The sequence below is a fragment of the Condylostylus longicornis genome, unplaced genomic scaffold (assembly GCF_029603195.1).
Source record: "Condylostylus longicornis isolate FDR11 unplaced genomic scaffold, ASM2960319v2 ptg000044l, whole genome shotgun sequence".
Taxonomy (NCBI): Eukaryota; Metazoa; Arthropoda; class Insecta; order Diptera; family Dolichopodidae; genus Condylostylus; species Condylostylus longicornis.
The window spans coordinates 2,489,939-2,512,131 of NW_026578013.1; the positions used below are offsets into that span (position 1 = coordinate 2,489,939).

At 24.9% G+C, this 22,193-nt stretch overlaps 2 protein-coding genes across 4 annotated transcripts in view; one reads left to right on the plus strand and one right to left on the minus strand.

The window, feature by feature from the left end:
• The window catches only part of LOC129610260 (uncharacterized), a 68,099-nt gene that overhangs the window by 34,960 nt on the left and 10,946 nt on the right, over nt 1-22,193 (plus strand). For all 3 annotated transcript variants that reach the window (XM_055522775.1, XM_055522772.1, XM_055522774.1), the window contains one exon: nt 22,119-22,167. In XM_055522775.1, the coding sequence (XP_055378750.1) occupies nt 22,128-22,167 (40 nt within the window). In that variant the 5' untranslated portion in view covers nt 22,119-22,127. The remainder of the gene's footprint in view (nt 1-22,118; nt 22,168-22,193) is intronic.
• Nucleotides 16,509-17,234, minus strand: LOC129610383 (uncharacterized). The gene has a single exon (XM_055522950.1). It carries the CDS (start codon nt 17,232-17,234, stop codon nt 16,509-16,511), a length of 726 nt encoding a protein of 241 aa, XP_055378925.1.

Consider the following 22,193-nt stretch of genomic DNA (forward strand, 5'->3'; position numbering starts at 1 on the left):
CAGTAAAAGTTCATGATGTCACTACACATTTTAAGACAAAAATAAAATAAAATCATTAAAAATGGTGTTTAATTAAACTGGTAAATATCAGCAGTATTTGATTTGTCCTGTTTCTGTGATATTAATTTGGATTTCGATTTTTAGTCAAAAATGGTTTAATATTATTTTAAGAAATTATGTTATTGTGTTATAAAATTTTATATACTTATATATTGCCTAAATTTATACTTATTGTTAAAAATATAATAAAATATTAATGATGACCATTTTCAAGTGTAGTTATTGCTAAATTTTTATAGAGTTTTTAGTTAAATTAATATAGTAGCAACATAATTACGTACACTCATAGTTTATAAAAGATTTCCATATAAAAAGATTACTAGTGGTGTTTTATTGATGGCCCAATTATCTTATATATAGCCGGTATATTTTTATTAGGTGATATACGAAATTTTGAAAATTTTCGAAATAGATCATTTTCGATTTAGTAATACAAAAAACATGTTTGTTTTATTTTAAAATGATTTTAATTAATCATGCCGAAAAATGAATTTCCAAGTATATATACGTCATGACTAAATTAAATTATCTGAAGAACTTTAATTTGTACATACATATGTTATAATATTTAACGGGATTTCCATATTACTTATTCTATGCTTCCATATTATTCAGCTTATGAAATTTTAAAAGAACACCGAAGTCAACTTTTTTTTATTATTATGCAATATGTTTCACGGAAATAAATAAATGAGCAACAATCCATAGTACTAAAACATATCCATGGCACCGAATTATATTCATAGGACCGAATTGCATTCAAAAGACCGCATTTTATTCATAGGACCGAAATATATCCCCAGGATCGAATTATATCCATAGGACCGAATTACATTCATAGGACTGCATCTTATTCATAGGACCAAAATATGTCCATAGAACCGAATTATATCCGTAGGACCGAATTATATCCATAGTACTGTATTATATCCAAGGGATAGGAATATATGCATAAGACCGACTTGGTAAATTTTTGTGTCATTGTGGTTAGTGTTCGACTTCCTTTATTTTCACAGATATACGATAATTATGAGCTCAATTGTTGGAGTTTAACATACGGTGTTTAGATTTACTTCGCCTGACGTTAATATACTTTGTGTATAAAAATAATTTTTTAAATAAATCTCCTATACAGGCTTTTAATCATAGCACATTTAAATATGAACCGGTCAACTTTAGAACTGGTGTTCGCTTTAATATTATCACTATAAAATATTTTAACATAAATCAATATCTACAAGCTTTTATTATAATCGCAGTTATAATAAATTTGAACATTTGTTAGTTTTAGCAAAAAATTGATAAATAATTTACTTATACTCGTACATTTATATATGTATGTACATACTTGTATGTATGCATAGGTACATATATAAGATTGAAAAACAATCAAAGCACATTCTTTCATATAAAAATACCAAATGAGGAAAAAGTATTCACCATAAGTCGAATAAAACGAGTTCATAAATATTCGAAAAGCACGATTGCATAATAGAAATATTTTTACTCCAATTTGATATTGAAATTTTACTATTTTAAGTTCCCAGAAGCAAAAAATCTTTTTTTGTATAAATAACAAAAGGAAAAAAAATTTTTTTTGTTTTTTTGTTTTCAAACAGAGCTGCCAAAGTTAAGAAATTTTAATCAAATATAATGAACTTTTGTTTTCATATACAATTTTATGAATGAAAAGAAAAAGTGTCTAAGCAAAATTTTGCAATTTTTAATTTAATTTCAAATTTAAGTTCTTAACACGTTAATTTACACTCTATTCAAATTTGTTTAATGAACATCGACCGTTTCCTAGATTGTGAGTCTCGAAATGTAAACAACGATAATAAAAAGGTTGGATCAAAATAATGGTTTGTGAATAAGCACTCTTCAATTTATACCAAAATATATAAATTTGTTGCATATATTTAGGATGAATAAAAGAAAATAATTGAAAGAAGCGTTAACATGAAATTTGAATTGGAATTGATTAAGTTAACGAGATAAGATAGAATATTAATAATTATACTTTTTGATGGTAAGGTACAGTTACCTTCGCGTTTGTTTAGAAAAGCTTGTAATTTTAAAAATATAAGACATCAAAACCCAAATTTTATGAATTTCGAGGGGCGATAACTTGTGAGAGACTGAAGGTAGAAAAAATTTCTTCTATCGAAATTAATTATTTATAAGTGTCTAAAAGATATTGAAATTTCAGATTCCTACAAGTTGCCATCTAGAAGGAAACGGTATCAAAAAATTTTAAAGTAGGGTTTTGCATAACGGTTAATTTTACCGGCCATTTTTTTAAATATTTTATTATTCTTTGCAGCGCTGGAAGAAAAATGTCGCTTCATTTGCAGAATTTAAAAAATGTTCGTAGTTTGTAATTTTTTAGAGGGCTATAACTTTAAGGGGCTATAACTTTTAAAAGACGAGGGGCCGGATATAAATCAAAATTTTCTTCCAAAATTTCAGCTTTCTATCTCAAATAGGTTAGAAGTTTTGTGCATAAAAATGCTAAAAACACCTTGTTTTGTGAAATAAATTAAATTTGAAATTTCGAACTTTGAATACAATCCCAATTTTAATAAGTCTTTTGAAAATAAATTTAAACTTTTTAAATTTTTTCCCGTGAAAATTAAACTAGTCTTCATCAATTCGTATAAGTTGTAGGTAAAAATTGAATTAAAACTTTGAACTTAATTTAACTCAAAACATAATTTTTCGAATTATCACAATTTTTTACTTAAAACTACAAAATTCATAATCGACTAGATGAGAAAAAAGTTGTATACTCATTTCAATTTTTTTTTGCTGTTGCTTTGCTACTGTTATCGGTACCCTATACTCTCTTTTTTTGTTGCTTTAAATTTTAAATACTTTTTTTTCTTATTATGTATACCTACATACTATTGTTGTACAATTGTTTTATGTTGCTCTTTGAATTGTTGATATTGCCGTTGGTGTTGCTACAATATCAGTAATCACTTTCACTTGTAGCGCTTGAGCAATCTGATTAATTTAAAGAAAAACAAAGAGAAAAATTTAATTTTTTGATTTTTAATTTTTTAGATATTTTTATGTAAAAAAATATATTCAGATTCTTGTCTTGTATGCAGTCACAACACAAATGTTCAAACGTATATATTGTACTTTACCGATTGTATGCATTTGTATATAATTTGTTTTTTTTTTTAGTATAAAATTAGTTTTCAAGTAAATATTTTGCCTTAAATATCAATTGAGCAATAAATTGATTAAAATGTCAGGCTATTGTTATTTTGGTTATTGATAATAAATACCAAATATACTCAACGAGCACAAAATATAAATAAAGTAAGTAATTTTGATTTTTTTTTGTTTTTAGGAAATAATGTGAAATGAATTTCAATTTAATTTGGTTATATTGGACAAAATTTTTTACGAATTAATTAAGATAACAATGTCGTTAATTGAATATGGTATTTTTATTTTTAACTAGAAATAAATTTGAATGATAGATTTTATATGTATGTATTCCAAAGAAATGTATAATGTCTTTCAATATTATTGATGTGACTATAACTGTTAAATTTATGAATATTTCTATATGAGTATTGCAAATTTTTAAAAATGAATGGTTGCAATTAAAATATTGAGGTTAAAAATTCCACAATAATTATAAATGAACGTTTTGAATAGAAATATCATAAAAATTATGGTTTCACATTAATCTTCATTCTTTTATTAATTCATATACTGCCATTCATGTACAGCCATAATATTGGTTTCGGTGTTAAATTATTATTATTGTACTGCCGAAATAACCCCTAATTCTGACTAATGTCTTATTGTTTCTATAATTATTTCATTCGATGTTTTCGGTCTTAATTAAATAATGTAATATTTATTATTTATTTATTATACCCGTACGAACGTATGTTCGAAGGGTATACTAAATTTGCCTTACCGTTTGTAACGCTAAGAAATAACGGTGTTAGATATAGACTCAAGTGTATGTTTTTTATCAGCGTCAAATTCTGAGTTGATTTAGCTTTGTCTGTCCGTCCGTCCGTCCGTCCGTCCGTCCGTCCGTCCGAACGATAACTCAAAAACTAATTGAGCTAAGTTCACCAAATTTTCACAAATGATTTATTGTAGTAAGTGCCAGAACCCTATTTAAATTGGACGTGATCGGGGTACCGGTTCGGGTACCCCGAAGCTGCCATACAACTTCAAAATTTATTTGGCTATATCTCAGAAACTATAAAAGTTGTGGTATTGAAATTTCACACAAACGAATATATTAATAGGGCTAATGTGTGTCATAAAAGTCGTTGAAATTACTTGGCTCCTTCTGGTACCTGCCATACAACTTCAAAAGTTATTTGACTATATTTCAGAAACTATTAAAGCTATGATATTGAAATTTCACATTAACGAATATATTAGTAGGGCCAATGTGTCTCATAAAAGTCGTTGAAATTACTTGGCTCCTTCTGGTACCTGCCATACAACTTCAAAACTTATTTGGCTATATCTCAGAAACTATAAAAGCTGTGATATTGAAATTTCACACAAGTGAATATATTAGTAGGGCCGATGTGCTTGATAAAATTCGCTAAAATTTCTTGGCTCTTTCTGGTAGCTGCCATACAACTTCAATAGTAGTTTGGCACAACCAGTATTTTGAAAAACACATAGTACTGAAATTTTGCATAAATTAATATGGTAATACGGCAACTTAAAGTCATAGTCTGCCCCATAGTTATGGCACATTAGTTATTCGCACATAGGATAACAAATTCGTACGGGTATCACAGAGTTGACAAAGTCAACTCTACTTTTTTCTCGTTTTATATATATGTATACATGTGGGTTTATGTGATTATTGTTATATGCAAGCCAATGTCATTTAGCAATAATACTTATAACATGCTATAAATCTAAAAGCTATTAAATATGTATACCAAGGAATTTTTTTAATTTCTTTTATCAAATTTTTTGTCAAATCCACTTTAAACGAATGTAATAAATTCATCCAATATATTTTATTATTTTGTTTTTATTTTAAATTTTTGACATTTATCTCCTTTTGGCTGTGTATGTATGTTATGAAAGCTATTTTGTTATATGATTTTTGTAATTTAGAATTATGTAATGTGTCTTATTAATTCAATTATAAGAAAAAGGGATCTTGATTTATAACCATTAATGGGTGAGTATTTTAAAAATAGTGTTCTAATAGTAAAAAGTATGACACAAATTATTGCTTTTCGATGACAATTTTTTTTTTGTTTTCTGAAAACTCTCTTTAAATATTATTTTAAATAATAATATGGATAATAAAGTTATATTGATGATGACATCCAATTTGGATATTAAGCATATATTATTATGCAATACAGTAGTCAGAAAATTTCGAATTACTCGATTTGGTTGTAACATAAATTCATCACATCTCCTGATCATATTACAAATAATTCTATTGCTTTCTCGAATTAAATATTGCAAATTTAATTATTGAATACTCAATTGTTTTAATTAATTATTTAAGAGAATATTTTCTCTTTTATAAAAAAACAACTATTTTCATTTCTTTGAGGAAAATACCTGTCCTACTTTTGTTCGATCCGACAACAATATTTTCTTAAACCGAATTCTGTTATGACAATAATTATATATTCAGCATTTGTGTATAAATACAATGTTCATAAATGTGCATTAACAATATAAAGAAAAAAATAACATAATTTTGTGGGTGTTATTAAATTGTTATTTTAATTATTGTGATACTACAATAAATAATTATATTGTTTTATAATGCTTATATAACCTATAAAATTATATAATTTATAAAATAACATATTCTTATTATTTAATATAATAGATTTTATTTAAAAATTAAATTTATTCATATACCTATATAATAATTTTAATTAAAATTTAATAATATTTGCCAAAAATCAGATTATTAAAACAATATCTAATAAATAAATTAAATTAAAATTTTTAATTATTCAAAAACATGAGAACTCAATTATATTATTCTGTTTTTAATTTTTTATTTGATTTTTATATAATACAATCTTCAGGAAATAAGTTTTTTAACAAATAAGAGCGTTACAATAAATTACTGTATTTAATTATAGTATAGAAAAATCTTATGAATAAACAATAGTGTGTTTTCAAATAAGAAATTCACTATGTTTATATTAATAAGGTAAAATAAAAATTAAATAGTCTTTAAAATAACAAAGAATTTTTTTTTTGAAATTATGTCGTTCTTTGAGCACGAGGCATTAAAATAGGTGGCATACAGACTGGAAAATAGATGGTGAAATAATAGAAGATGTAAATTCCGAGACATATTTGTGGAGCATTATAAGTCCAGATGGCGGGGCAAGTGCTAACATTGAGGAAAAGCTCAAGAAAACTAGGGCGGCATTTGCTAGACTATAGTCTAAAAGTCTACGCAACTTTCCAGAAATTTTAAGCTGGGGATTTTCAACGCTTGTATTAAGTCAGTAATGCTATACAGCAGTAAAACCTGGCTCATTAACAAGAAAGACACTTATATAATGCACGTTTTCACAAATAAGCGGTTCCGCATCATCTGTCAAATATTCTGACCCAACAGAATTAGAAACAGTGGCCTATGGGATCTGTGCAAGCTGAACCCGACCGAAATAGAAATTAGAAAGAAGAAATATAAATGAATAGTCCACATATTGAGGAGGCCAGAGGAGTCCATAACTAAACAAGCATTGGAATAGAATTCCCAGGATAGGCGATGCATCGGTAGGCCTAAGAACATGTGGAGTAGAACGATAGGTAAAGAAATAATAGCAGTCGGGAAAACATGGGCACAAATAAAATCTATCACCCAAAATAGAGAGAGATGGAGATTCCCTATTAATCGAAACCGTGTACTCGTCAACAGGAGTTTGAAAAAGATAAAAACAAGATACAGACTGGAATAATTTAATAAATTAATAAGAGTATATTTAATTATTATACTCAGTTACTGTTTTAATTTCATTTTTAAAATGTTGACTTAACAAGATTACTTTAAATATTGAAATTGTTTTTAGTATTGAATCAAAAATTGTGGTATCAAACGATTTAGAGTTTTAAATATTATCGGGAAAAATATTGGTATACTAAATCGTTTGTTTTAAAATAATTTAAATACATTATTCATTCTTTGAAGTTTTCTTCAAGGTTCATGATTTGAATACAAAAGTGAATTAAACCGAACTGTAAAGAAAAAAATATTTTTTTCTTATTTATTTTTTGTAATATTTTTCTTAAAATTTTTAGTTGAATTAATGTAGTGCAGAAAATATCGAAAATACCTTTAAAACACCATACAGCACCCATTGTAGTTGCCACTTTTTTTTTTTTCATAGTTTATTTTAACTTCAATTTATCTAATTAGTAATTCACTGATAGTATATAAACTACATAAGTAGTTAACTATCGCTTGAAGTAAAATTATGTATAGTGTATGTATATGTGTATATACCTTTGTAATATTCTATAACATAATTGTATATGTAATAATGTACGGTATTTATTAGTGTAAAGAGAAATAATAATAAAAATGAACGTGTGTAGTATAGCACAATTTACAGTAAATGAAATGCCTCAATAATATTAAATAAAAGAAGAAAAAACTAAAACCATACCACGTCTTAGTTATTTTGTAATCAAAGCTCTTTTAATCATTGAAGTTATATTGTATTTATTTTAATATCTAAACCATGTGTTAAAAAATTTATAAAGCAAAGTTTGTTTATTAAATAAAAATTATTTTTGAAAAAAAAAAACAAAATGAAAAACCCAGAAGTAAAAATGTGGTATCTTAAATTCGCTAAAGCATACCAAATGAAATTGAAAGTAAAAAAATAAAAAAAAATATATTTTTTCCTTACTTTATATGCTTTTTGTTATTTTATTCGCTTTAACTTTAAATTGCATTTTAAAGCTCTTCTATTAAGTCAAATAAAAATATCATTAAGTTTTAATACCATAACACTCTTTATACATAGTTAATTACAGTTAATATTGTATGTGTAGCAGCTCCTGTTGTTTATTGCATGACAGTAGTAATAATAATTGTGTTTAATATAAGAATAATATTATTTTTGTTACGGTTTTTATAGTTTCGAGACTCGAATTGTAATTATCTTAATTATTATTTAAAATTATTTTCTTTTCTATTCTTCCCTTATTATGAAATATTGTGTGATAGCATATAAATGATAATTAAATGAAATGTTATAATAATAGTTTTAAAAATATAGTTATATTTAAGTTTTTAGCTAATAAAAAAATAGAATTATGAGATTTCCAAAATTAGAATTTAAAATTATATTGAGTAATGAGTTAAAAAAAAATTATTTCTTTAGAACAGAAATTTTGACAAGTTCTAACCATACTAAATTCACTTCTTCAAATTTATGAAAATTAAGTTTTTGATAAATCTTTTTTGTAATAGGAATAATTTCATTCCTACACAGTAACTTTGAGCAGTTTATAGCTTTCACACTTAACACCCGTACTTAACTGAAATAATTATTTTAGATTTAGATTTTTAGATTTTAATTCAATCTGACATTAGCCATTACATTACCGTTATAATGGTCAAGTAATTTAAAAAGGTTGCCAATATCACATGACTATAATTTTAATAGCTTCGGAGCTATTATGGATTTAATCGTGCTTGTAGGCAGGCGCCCATACAAGAGGACATGAACCAGTTCTGAACCAATTACCACTTGTAGGATTATATAGGTAGGATTATTAAATCGAAATGTGGCATTTTATAAACCATGGTTCGAGAGTATTTTTTCTACCCTAAGCAATAACTTAAATGTTAATAAAATAAGCTATTTAATGTTAACCACGCATGGGTACGTACTCTGTAGGAACATAGCAAATCAAATTGTATCTAAGTATGTATGTAAATGTACCATAAACGAATATTTATAAACAATCGATAAACCAATTAAACTCTAAAACAAAGTAATTTAGTGATGTTAAATAAATTTTAGATTTTACTTTTAAATGTTTCTTAACAACTGCGTGAGAGACGTTTATTTTATAAGAAAGATGTCTAAATTGCTTTAAACTTATTTCCATTTACACGTCTTTTTAAGTAGTGTTATACCAAAATACAGAAAACAAAGAAAAAGTGAAATAAAATATTCGGCATAATTTAAATAAACTTAGTCAATATTTTCTTAATTTATTAAATATTTCAAATGACCTTGGGATTCATAAATACAGTGCGTATATTTCAAATATTTCGAAAAATAATTGATTGTATACTAGAAGATTCATGAGCTGCGAGTTTATGAAATTTTGCGCATCTTTTTTAAATAATATTTGTACATTAATATTCATAATATAATCAATATACATTATCATAATATTTTATAATTTTAATGAATTTTTCATTAATTTTGTTGTAAAATGGATTTGACATCCATTTTGTTTATTTTGCAAAATATACTGTCTACTAATATTATTTATATTACACAAATTACTTAATTTAGCAAACAGAAATGAAGGAGAGAGAAATATAAATTATGAAAAATAATCAAAATATAATTTTTAATGAAAAATTACCTATGTCGTATTTGATTCCTCCAAAAAATTTATAATTTATTATACAATAATTTTTGAATTGGTTTTTATTGAAAACCTTGTGACATTTTCATATAGTGTCTTAAAATAATTTGTCATATAAAAACTATAATTCCATTTGATTGATTTAATGTCAAAATTTTGATAAATTTTTCTTTTAATCATTGTTCTTTCAAAATTTCAATTTGTTCATTTTTTTTTGACATTAATCTAAATATTTTGACAAATTGGTAATTATTGTTCATTCTTTTAATTGCAAATTTTCTTTAAACTGTCATCTTTATTAATATATATGAGATGTTACGAGTATGGTCTTTTCACCTTGATAAATATGATATGTCAATAAATTTATGAATAATATTTATGAAAATATTTTTGAATTTCTTTACCTTAATTTCGTACATAAATGGTATTTTAATATTTATTATTAATATGATACATATACTGTTATACATATGCACATATTTAAGACATTTACGATCTAGATTTTATTAATGTTTGACATGATATGATTTTTTCTTTAAAAAAATCTTAAAAAATTCGTGATACAATTTAAAGTAACTTTGAAGTACAGTATAAATTCTATTTATGGATTAGTTCTATATTTATGGGTAAGCTTAATTTACATACAGATATAACTCTATATAATATCAATATTTCCGTATTTTTAATTTACAATGTATTTGCGTACATTTTCATATTATATATGTATGTACATGTATAATAATGTTTGCATTAAAAATTTTAGAAGTCCAATATGTTTTTTTTGTAAGTTTATTGATTTTATTATACAAAATAAGCCTAAAAGTGCGTTAATGTGATAATAAATAAGTATAGCACATACGTTCGTGTAGTATTTTGTAATATTATTTATATAATTGAGGAAACAATATACATATAAGGCGGTAAATTACTTTTAAAATTTTCTATGATTTTATGACGTCTATACATATAAATTCGTATAAAAGATAAAATAAATTAAAAATATCATATTTCATTAATTTTTATAATAATTGTACAAAAGTATAATTTGCTGCTTCATGAACTCATTTTACTATTTATAATGCTAATAAAAGGGCACACATAGTCGATCTTTCTGCATAATATCGTATGAGTCTAATTTTATTTTATGTTACAATTAATCTAAGAATTACATTATAAAAGCAAGTATAACACTTCACGACTATTGAAATACAAACAATCCAAGGCAATATAATAATTTTCTAGAGTTTTTTTAAAGAAGTAATTGAAATAATATTTTTTAAAATTCAATATTTAATAAAAATTTTTTCTAAATATTATAACGGGAACCTGTATGAAAAGAAACCGAATTCTCGGCACACTGAATTTAGGAAAAAAATTATGTTTTTCGCACCGATTTCCAATAGTTGACTGTGTCAATCAAAAAAATAATAGGAATCTTAATATTTATTTTATTAAGTTAAGAACATTTTGTAATACAGTTACATTATGACATAAATAAACATATTTAGGTATCGTAAATTTGTAAATTTTATTATTTTATTATGTATTACATAGTTTAAGCTATATATGCATCAATATACATACAAAAAATTTCTATGTTTTTAAAATTGATGTCAGAAAATTAGTTAATTAAAAAGTAATTTACAAAAATATAAAATACCTAATGTGTTATGTCACAATTGGTTGATTTTGTGTTTGTGAAGAAGACCATAGTTAATTCTTGTACAAATTAAAATATTACAATGTTGTACATACGCAGATACTTATTAAATTTAATATACTGTTTGTGTATAATAAAATGAATTTTTAATCAAAAAATTTTACTATGAAAATAATTTAAGAAAACATGAGAAGAAAAATAAAGTGGGTATTAATTGGATTTTATAATGCAAAATTTTTTTCTTAATTATATGAGTAACTCCTTCATCTTTATCTTATTATCAAACTAATGAAATTTTAAATGGCTGTATTCAAATGCATGGTGTGCGTTATGTTAATGTTAATCCATGTGGTGGAAACTATCTCTACTTTATTTTATTCCATCGGATTTAGGTAACCAAGGTGTCCTTATTAACAAAATTTTATAAATGTTTTCCCAACTTACGAATATTTTGTTTGTTTCACATGATTTGATTTTTATAACAATTTATTGAGCATCTTATGCATCAGTAAAATTGCATCACGTTGTTATTAGAAAAAATAAAATGACATAAGTACAAAATCATTTTGAAAAATAATTATGTTACTCATACTTTCAGAATTTCCAAATTTCTCAATTAAAACTAGTGGGGATCATATGAAAAAGAAACAATAGATGTGGCAATATAGATGATGAATTTTTAGATTTTTTAAATTTTAACAAGAGATATAATCTATAATTAGAATTATAATAATTATTTTAAGTATGAACATAGCTATCTATAAGCTATTTATGTATGTGAGCGATTCTCTAGTTTAAATCTCTAGTTTCTATAGTTTTTTCTAGTTTAAATCTGTACAGAATCTTAAATCCGAAGCTTAAATCAAAAAAATTTTTATTAATCAATTATTCTTTGTTTTATTTTATAGTACACAAATTAAAAAAAAATCTAATCTTAAAACAAGGGTATGAGAAATTGTGGTTTGAAATAAAACAATAATAAATTTTTTATTATTGTTATTATTTTACAAATAGTTGAAATGCGGAAAATAACAGTTATTTTTAAATTGGAACGAACCCATATTATAATATTACATTGCTTTACAAATGATTTTACAAAATATATAAAAAATTCAAGTAGAAAAAGTGTTCTGTTTTTTCTTTCATTTTGTTTATTTAATTTTATGTTAACTAATGTACATACATAAGTATATATAAACTACTTTTAATGAAGGACGTCAGGTTAAAAGGTTGTATTTAAATAACAATATGTATGTATAAATGTGTATGTATATTAAATGTACATAATTTTATGTGGTTGTCAAATTACACAAAATCTAGAATGCCTTAAGCAATTTATTCAATGGAATTTAAATCAACATACATGCACACTTACGAGTATAATAAATTCAAAAAAACAAAATAACAAAAATGTTAAAGAAAAACTACCACTGCCACTTTATCATTGTGCTACCACCACAGCAATTTTATTGTATGAAAATTCACCACCATCCATGGAAGTAATCACACAGCATGCAAGTTTTATATAGCTCTGTACGTGCCTATATAAGTATTTTATTTATGCAAAGTTGTATTTGAGTAAACTGTAAAAATATTAAATTCAGTTTTATAAATAAAATCTTGAAATTTAAAATTAAAATTGATACCATTTTGTATTTTTTCTTATTTTTAAATCAATTTTTGCTTGATTTTAATTTACAAAGAAAAAAAAAACTAAGAAACTAGTTTAATTTACTTTCTGTTTTACAATGAAATTGTAAAAAAAAAAATGTTAAAACTGTGGGGCAAATAAATCATTGGTTTAATAAATAAGAAAAAAAAATGCATTTTTTCATTTTTTTTTTCGCCTTTGGAATTGCTACAAAAAAATGTAAATACACTTAAAGAAATTAATTATAAAATCGCACGCGACAAGTTGCCACTGCGTTTAAATACCCGTATACAAACTTAGTCGTAAAATATTTAATTTATAGGTAAAATGTGTTTAGCATTATTATGTTACAGGCAATAAAAAGTCAATTATGAAAAATATATTATATAGGTGGTATTTTCAATTACACTTAAATATTAATTATTTTTTTTTTAAATTTTAATATTGGTGTTAATGGAAAATGAATTGTTTACTAATTTTTATTATAATATTGAATTAAAACAACTAAAATTTGCAATACTCATAACTCTTTCGTATAGAGTCTTAAGAGTGGAAGCCTCAAGAGGTATAGCATTTCCAACTACACAAGCGACAAGCCTGTAAAAACGAGTCTTCAGGCAAATATTTTACATCAAATGGCTTCATATTTTTGTATATAAAATAATAGTCGAATTCGAATGGTTGTTTTGAATTCATAAATTTTTTGTTGGTCCTATAATTCAGGATGTTCACACGAAATAGTGTGACACTATGATTGATAGTTCGGAATATCATATTCTTTTAAATGTAACGCAATAATTTATTATGCAAATGGCCATACAATAACTGCATATATTTGATATTAATTATTTAAATTTTTAATCAAATTTATTTAAATAAAATTCATATCAACAAAATATCACGTTATGTAATGCAAGGATGCAAAGAAGAAATGAAATAAAAAGGAAATTTTAAAGAAATAAATCTATGTGACTTGAATAACTGAGGTTGGACAACGATCTTGTTTGCTTTTCGTATTTTCTCGTATTATATAAATTGTGTAATATATAAAATTTAATGTCCATTTAATACTGTTATACAAACAACAAAATGTATATATGCTTCATATTAAAGCCTCATTAACTTTTATTTTTTTTTATAAATATTTTGCATACTTATATACAATATATTTATAACACGTTGCAGGAAATCATTTTTATAGTGCTTAAATTTTTATATTATACTGGGAAATTTTATGGGCTTATTTAATATTAAAATGTTAAACTTTAATATTCAATATTTTAAGGCGTAAATTTTGTACTTTTTATTATTAGCAAAAAAAAAAAGAAAAATACCAAAATAACAACAAAATAAATTCCAGTTATTGGAATTAAAATATTTTTAAACATGTACTTGCTTTATTTTATGCATTATAATATAAGTTAATCTTGTACATGCGTTAATGTCATTATAATACATGTAAGTTATTAGGTTGAAATAGAAAAGGTGAAGACGCATAAATCGTGAAAAAAATTTTTAATTTTCATTTAAAAATGAGAAAATAAACCTATGGGCATTGGAAATATCTACACAGACGTACGTACGAGTGTATGTATATTTTCTTCCTATATTTTTTTTGTGACACAATTATAAAAAGCGACATGATTTTTGAATTATTATTACAGTTAGGTAAAATTGTAAATATTCCGGTTACAAAACAAAGTTATTTAATTTACTTATAAAAATGTTGACAATTTAAAAAAAAAACAAAAAACAAAAAAATATTTAAAATTCAATTTGTATATTGAAAATAAATAACTTATTTTGTTAAGTGTTACCTAATTTATAAAAGTTTATAACAATTTATTTGTATGCTTAATGTTTTATACTTACGCACTGTTTTGATAATGGCATGCAAGTTATATGGTTATTGCAATTTTATAATAATTTTAAAATTTATTTTAAAATATTTTGCATTTCAAATTAAAATTCTTTTATTTAATTGAGATTTTTTGTGTAAATAAAATTAGTAATAGATTCTGTTATATTTCGTATTTTATTATATATATATATATATATATATACATGTGATATTAATTTTGTACTTAAAAATAATGTAATTACTCTTAACTATGTTCCTAATAAGCATGAAGTTCATATTATATTCTTTATTCTTATAGCTACATGACTACTTAAAATCAAACAGTGATGATGATACATATAAGAGTTTAATGTCATTCTTTCACCATGATATCTAGAATTACTGGAAATGAAGGCATTTAGTGTTTAATGTATTCAAAAATAAAATCTGTTTTACTATACGGCATCTATAAAACGCTTATATTTTCCAGACCAATAAAGATATTTGTTTTAACACTAAAAAATTTTAATTATTTTATTTACAATTTATAAGAAATTTAAGAAATAAGTAAGAGGAAAACTTATATTTGCTTCAAAATTTTGCGAAAGATATTATAATACACGCAAAGTGGCTTAGTTATTTCAAAATAAATTTTTTTTTTTAAATAGCAAATAGAATAATTTTTTCAAAATGATTTACGTGGGAAATGCACGCAAAAATTATGTATGAATGCAGACATAAAAATTAAAATTTTATTGTATGGCATAGTATTTTATAAGAATTCGGTTAAATTTCTGTAACGCAAAATTTATTTAGAAGAATATTTTGAAAAAAAGTATTAATAAAGTTCATATAAATTGCACCATATGATCTAAAACAAAAGACAATGCAAAAATGTTTGATATATTTTTGTTATATTTGTTTTATAAACTGAATTCTGCAACATTACCGCAATATGGAACTTTTGATCTTATTAACAAATTTAAGTTTTATGTTTTCAATACAAAACTATAACATCAGCTGTTTGAGCTAAAAATTTCAAAATAACTTTAGAAAATAGAGACAGGAAGCTCTGTACGGAATAATTTCAGTCTAACGATCGCTGTTGGTAGAGCGTCCGTTTTGAAAGCGGTAGGCCACTAGTCCGAGTCCAGCTCGGTGAAAAAAATTTTTTAATAAATTTTTCTGCTTTAACTCATTCTTTTGATTATGTCATCCATCTGTTTTGTAGTTGTATGAAGAAATTTTCATTAATTATTCTTGTAAGCTTGTATCCTTTGAGTTAAACCAAGTTAACTGTTTGTTTTGAAATATGGACCCCTAAATCTGTAAAGCCAATTATCATAGTTGACTTTACAAACTTTACAGATTTAGAGGTCTTATCACGAATTTCACAATTTACCTTGCACAATGACACTTTGAAAGGGATTACCTTTTTGATTTCTTATAAGAGTGCCATTTGTATTTATGATCGACAGTACGTATATACTTAAATTTTCTTCTTCTCTTCTTCTTCTTTGTCATAGGTTTCTCTGTTTCTTGATACATTTGTCGGTCTTACTATTATATTTGTTGTTATCCAAGATATGATGATGGTTGTTGTTTAGGATATGATGATGTACTTGCTAGTTGACATATGTGATTTGATTGTGGTATTTATTTTGTGTGTTCGGATGTGTATTTTACTATGGTTGTTCTTGTGAAATTGATGACCAGCATTGTTTCCATCGTTTTGGAGGGCGACCTGGAAGTCGTTGACTGTATGGTTTTTCCGTGTATGCAATTTTTGCCAATCTATTGTTATCCATTCTTTCGACATGATCCCTCCAATCGCGTCTTCTACCTCGTACCCATCGTACAATGTCGGGGATCTTACAGCTTTTCCTGATTTCTGCGCTTTTGATCTGATCACGTAGAGTTTTATCACAGATTTTCCGTAAAGTTTTCATTTCAGTGGCTCTTAATTTTTGTTTTGTTATGGAAGTGTCTGCCCTACACTCTAAAGCATACGTTGAAATTGGTCGTACACATGTCTTATATATTTTGACTTTTGCTTCCTGTGACATGTATTTGTTTCTCCATACGACCTGTCGTAAACAGCCAGAGATTAATGAAGCTTTATTGGTCTGTTTACTCATTTCGGCCTTTATGTCTCTATATGCAGTTGTTTCGACACCGAGATAATTGAATTTCATAACTTGCTCTACGGATTTGTTGTTGATGACTAGTTTGCATCTAATTGGATTTTTGGCAATTACCATGCTTTTCGTTTTTTCAATGGAAATCTTCATGTTATATTGTTCTGCAGCTTTCGCAAAATTAAACAGTAATCTTTGAGCATCATCTTCGTTCTCTGCTATAACTGTGGCGTCATCAGCATAACACAATATATTGATTCTCCTGTTACCCATTGTGTATCCGGCATTGACCTCTTTTGTTTTTTCAATTATTTTATCCATGATTAGATTAAATAAAATGGGGCTTAAGCTATCGCCCTGTCTAATGCCATTAGCCACACGCACATCTTGAGTCAGTTTTTTATTGGCTCTGATCTTTGTTTTGTTCTCTGTGTTCATGTCACGGATGATATTGATAATTTGTGGGTGGACACCTTTTTCATTCATTATAGCAAGAACGTCTCCAAGTTTTACTTTATCGAAAGCTTTTGTTAAGTCAATAAAGCACATATATGCTGGTTTATTGAATTCTATTGCTTTCTCTATTATTTGTGTGATTATAAATATGGCGTCTATTGTTGATCGGTTTTGACGGAAACCTTGTTGCTCTTCGCTAATTTTGGATTTATTGTCAACTTCTTGAGCGAGTATTTTTGTGAGAAGTTTTAGAGTTGAACTTAGTAAACATATTCCTCTATAGTTTATGGGGTCTGTCTTACTGCCTTTTTTGAAGATAGGTACTGTTATACTGGTTTTCCATTCTTTGGGAACTTGACCATTTTTAAGTATCAAATTGAAAAGCTTTGTGAGCTCATTTGTTAGTTGATCTCCTCCGTACTTTATTAGCTCATTGGTTATTCCGTCAATTCCAGCTGCTTTTCTATTTTTAAGTTTTCCTATATTTCTTTAAACTTAAATTTTAATATTAAAAATTAGAAATTTCGCGGAAAAAAAACCCACACATGCATATACATGTGTACATATATATGTATATTTTAGATCAGAGGCACATGTGTTGTGTGTAAATCTGAATTGTTCCCAATAAGATTGCATTCTATACACTTTAATTAATTTCAATGATAAAATTTGGAATGTTCCTCAATTAAAATTGAATTATTATTTTATTTGCCATTCTCTATTCTTAAAATTTTATTTTAATTGAAAAAAAAAAAAATACAAAATTTATGCATGGCATTTTCTGTTATCGTAGTTTGCAATCATTCACAATTCAATGTAATTAATTTATGGGTCAAAAACTACAAGATTCAACATTCTTTTTTTTTCAACAATAAAACAAGAAAATTTAATTGACATTCTTAAATAAATTATTACGCACATTTTATAAGAAGAGAAAACAAAAAAGCCATTAAAATTTGATGCAGATGTGAGCGTATGCATTATGTACGCACTTTTAAGGTTGGATTATCATTTTAATTTTTGCATTATGTTATGATGCCTCAAGGATAAATAACATGAACTGTAAATATGTCTCAAGTGCAGTATATAAAAATAAATAAAATGTTAAGATTAAAGTATGAGTTTTTAAAAAATCTTAAAATGCAATCGTTTGGTTCAGATATTTTCACTGTAAGTTCGCAGTTATTAATTGATTTTTGCCTCTGAAATTATCATCTTACCTTATATTGAATAAATTTTGCATAAGCTAAGGCGTACGTGGTAAAATTTTGTTTTTTGTTAATTTTTTAAATGCTTCTTTTTCTAGTTTCTCTTAATTTGAAGATTCTGGATGCAGAATTCATTAAACCCATAAGTTATTGGAATTTAAAAATTAATTTTTGGTACAAATCAAGATTAATTAGAACGAGCGCATGTGTATTAAAATTGTCATATTTTATATGAATTCAAAGAATCTTCGTCTTCAAAAAATTGTATTATAAAAGGTTGGAGTGTAAAAAGTAACACATTATTTTCAGTTTCACTTTATTAATTTCCCTTGGATTCAAGATTAACTATATTCAGCATGCGTTTATATACGTACATATTTAAATAATGTTTATAAGATTTTATAGCCCGTTCTAAAACTTTTTGCACCCAGAAAATGTACTCATATTTTATGGGAGCCATTTGGCAAGTTTTGTAACATCAATGGCCATTAATATTATTTAATTTTTTTTTTCATATATGTAAGTGAATAATGTTAAGTATAAAAATATTTTTATATCTTTTTCCTGTATCAATGATTAAATATACCGGCTTGAACCTATATGTCAAATAATTTACCTTAAAACACAATTTTTTCGATAAAGATCAAACACTTAATTCAAACAATAAATTTTATAGGATTTTTGTACTTATTGTGAAAAAACAAATAAAAGGAAATAAAAGATAAAGAAAGAAGATAGAGACAAGAAACATACATTTTGTCCGCAACAGCTTTTTTAGATGGCAATGGCAGAGTTCCTTTAAATTTATTTGTTTACTTTTACTAAACAACATTTATGTTATTGTTGTTAATTATGACGTAAAAGTAACAATAAAATGGTGTTGAATAAAACCTTTTTCTTCTTCAATTCAACAAAATTTATTTTCGCTTATTGTTTTTATTGTTTTTTAACTCTTTAATTTAAAAAAAAAAAGTTATTTTAAAAATTCCATTTTAATGAATACAATTTTAATTTGGCAATGATAGTAATGATTATTATTACGAGAGTGTTATGATAATGATGATCGATAGTGAACAATATTGAAAGTACACGAATTTTTTTTTTTTTGATTTTCATTTATGAGAAGTGAAGAAAGTGTGAAATTTTCTATTATCACGCGGATTTATAGAAAAATTCAATTATCCATTTTCGTGTTGTTACTATCAAAAAAAAAAAAGAGAAAAAATTTTTTTTATAATAATGAAAGAAGATTGGAAAAGAGAAAAAAATCAAATTAATTCTATATTACGGATTGAGAAGGTGTGGATGACTTGATTTATTGTTACAATACAGAAGATGATAAATTAGTTTAAAAATTTTGTATAAAAGGAAAATAACAAAAAAAACTGTCTATGTAATTCTATTGTAAAATATAGTGGAATATTTTCTTTTGGACTTCATTTAAAAGGCGTTAAAGGAAATAATTTTTTTTTTATTTTGATAACAGTATTTTTTTTATTATAGGATACTCTTACTATTTAATTATAATTTGCAAAGGAATTGCTTGATCATTAATTTTTCATGGGTTTAAACTTTATTATAATCATGGGCTACAAAATCGATGCCAACTTTCTTGTGATTCCAAATTCTAGCCCGACCTTGGTTTTTATTCTGAATCTGATTTCTAATCTTTTTGTTCAATAATATTCTGATTATGCAGCAATTATAATTATTATTTAAAGGTTTTTCATTGGCCCTTACAACCTTTTGGATTTTATCAGGTCCTGCTAATTAATTTACATAAACAATTTTACAATACGTGATTATGATAAAGTCTTACAATACAAAAGTAAATAATTTATTCAAATATCATAATTATTCTTAAAAAATTTAATTTCTTTTTAAAACTCATAAATATTATTGTGACATATTGTGTCTTCCGTTTTCAAGATTTGACTATTATGCATTTTATATTTGGATCTGTAACTTGAAATTTTGTGACAATCATCAAAAATGTGTTTGATGGTTAAGCTAATTACCACATTCACACATAGGTGGAAAAATTTTTTTCAAAAAGAAATTTATGTGTAGAATTGGAATATAATATTCTTAGTCTTGTTAATTTAATTGATTTTTGATGCGATTTTAAACAACTTATACTCTTTCATTCAGTTGTATTTAATTTATTATTCCGTAATTTGTTATTTTGTATATTGAGCTATTCTTCGTTCCAAGGAATTTTCAATTGTTTTGCTTATTAATTGTCCATAATTCGTGTAAACAAGAGTGTAAATCATATCAGTTGGTTCTTCAATTAATATTTTTGGTAAATCATAGAGTACTCAGCAATGGTAAAATAATTTTTAAAGTATGTGTTTATTTTGACCGAAAATTAACCTGAAATTGTTGAACAAGTTAAAATTATAATTTTTAAGTTATATATTACGTGGTTAATCTCGCAAATGTGTGATAAATCATTAGTTTATAGTTATATGTATATGTATGTATATTTGGAGATGAAATGTTAACATTGGATAAATTTTGCGGAATTTTTCATAAGTTAAATATTTTTTATTGTGCAATTTAATTTTTATTACCCGATTCTATTCTTTTATATAAGTTCAGTTTAAACGACCAATTTTCAAGTACAATAGTATAACAATCCAAAGTAATTAACCTCTATAGTAATATTACAAAAATAATGCTATAAAATCACATTACGACATAATATTGTTATCGAAATTTTAATCATTTAGAAATTTCGAATGAAATCTATATCTTAAATACATATTCTACTAGAACATTTATCCACCAGGTGCCAATATTTTAAGGGCTTAATTATGGCCTCAGACTGAAAATTATAAGCTCATCCATTACAAATAAAAATATATAAATTCTTTTGAGTCATTCTTGCAATAATGTATTGAATTTCGAAAATATATAATATATTGCATGAAATTTATAATAAAGATAAAAAAATGAATGCCATTATTAAATTGAAATTTTATTTCATAACACGTTTTCATATAAGAAATCACATACTCAATTAGCTATTGAATATTGTATATAAGTACCTACATGCCGGCTTTTTGCTCGAAGGCAAATACGTTAATAATAACAATAATACTAAATAATGATAATAATGGAACTTTACTAACAATAATAATTTATAAAAATGTCAAAAAAAAGCAAGAAAAAAAAGGAATTTTTCATTATGTGTTTTTCGAGACTCGCTCTTTTTGTTTGCCTACCTTATTTTAAATTTATTACTTTTATTTTTTAACTTATCACATTTTGATTTTCATGCTTTTTTATCACATCATATGAGTGTATAGTGTGTGCATAATTTTGTATATAGATTTGTACAATGAACCTACATCAACACTTTCAATTTTATGGCTGGTTAATTTATTTATAATTTTTTTTTTTTTTATTTTTTATATTTAACTTTTTCTTTCATTTTGTATTTTTTAACATTTATTTTCATATTTTTTTTTCTTTGCTTTCGTTACAGATTTAAATAATGAAAAAGATCATTAGACGATGGCTTTTGATTTTTACAGGTAAGAAGAATTCATAAATTTGTTAT

What these genes read in the sequence shown, in the direction of transcription:
- LOC129610383 (XM_055522950.1), bottom strand. Translation starts at nt 17,234, where the DNA reads ATGGGTAACAGGAGAATCAATATATTGTGTTATGCTGATGACGCCACA.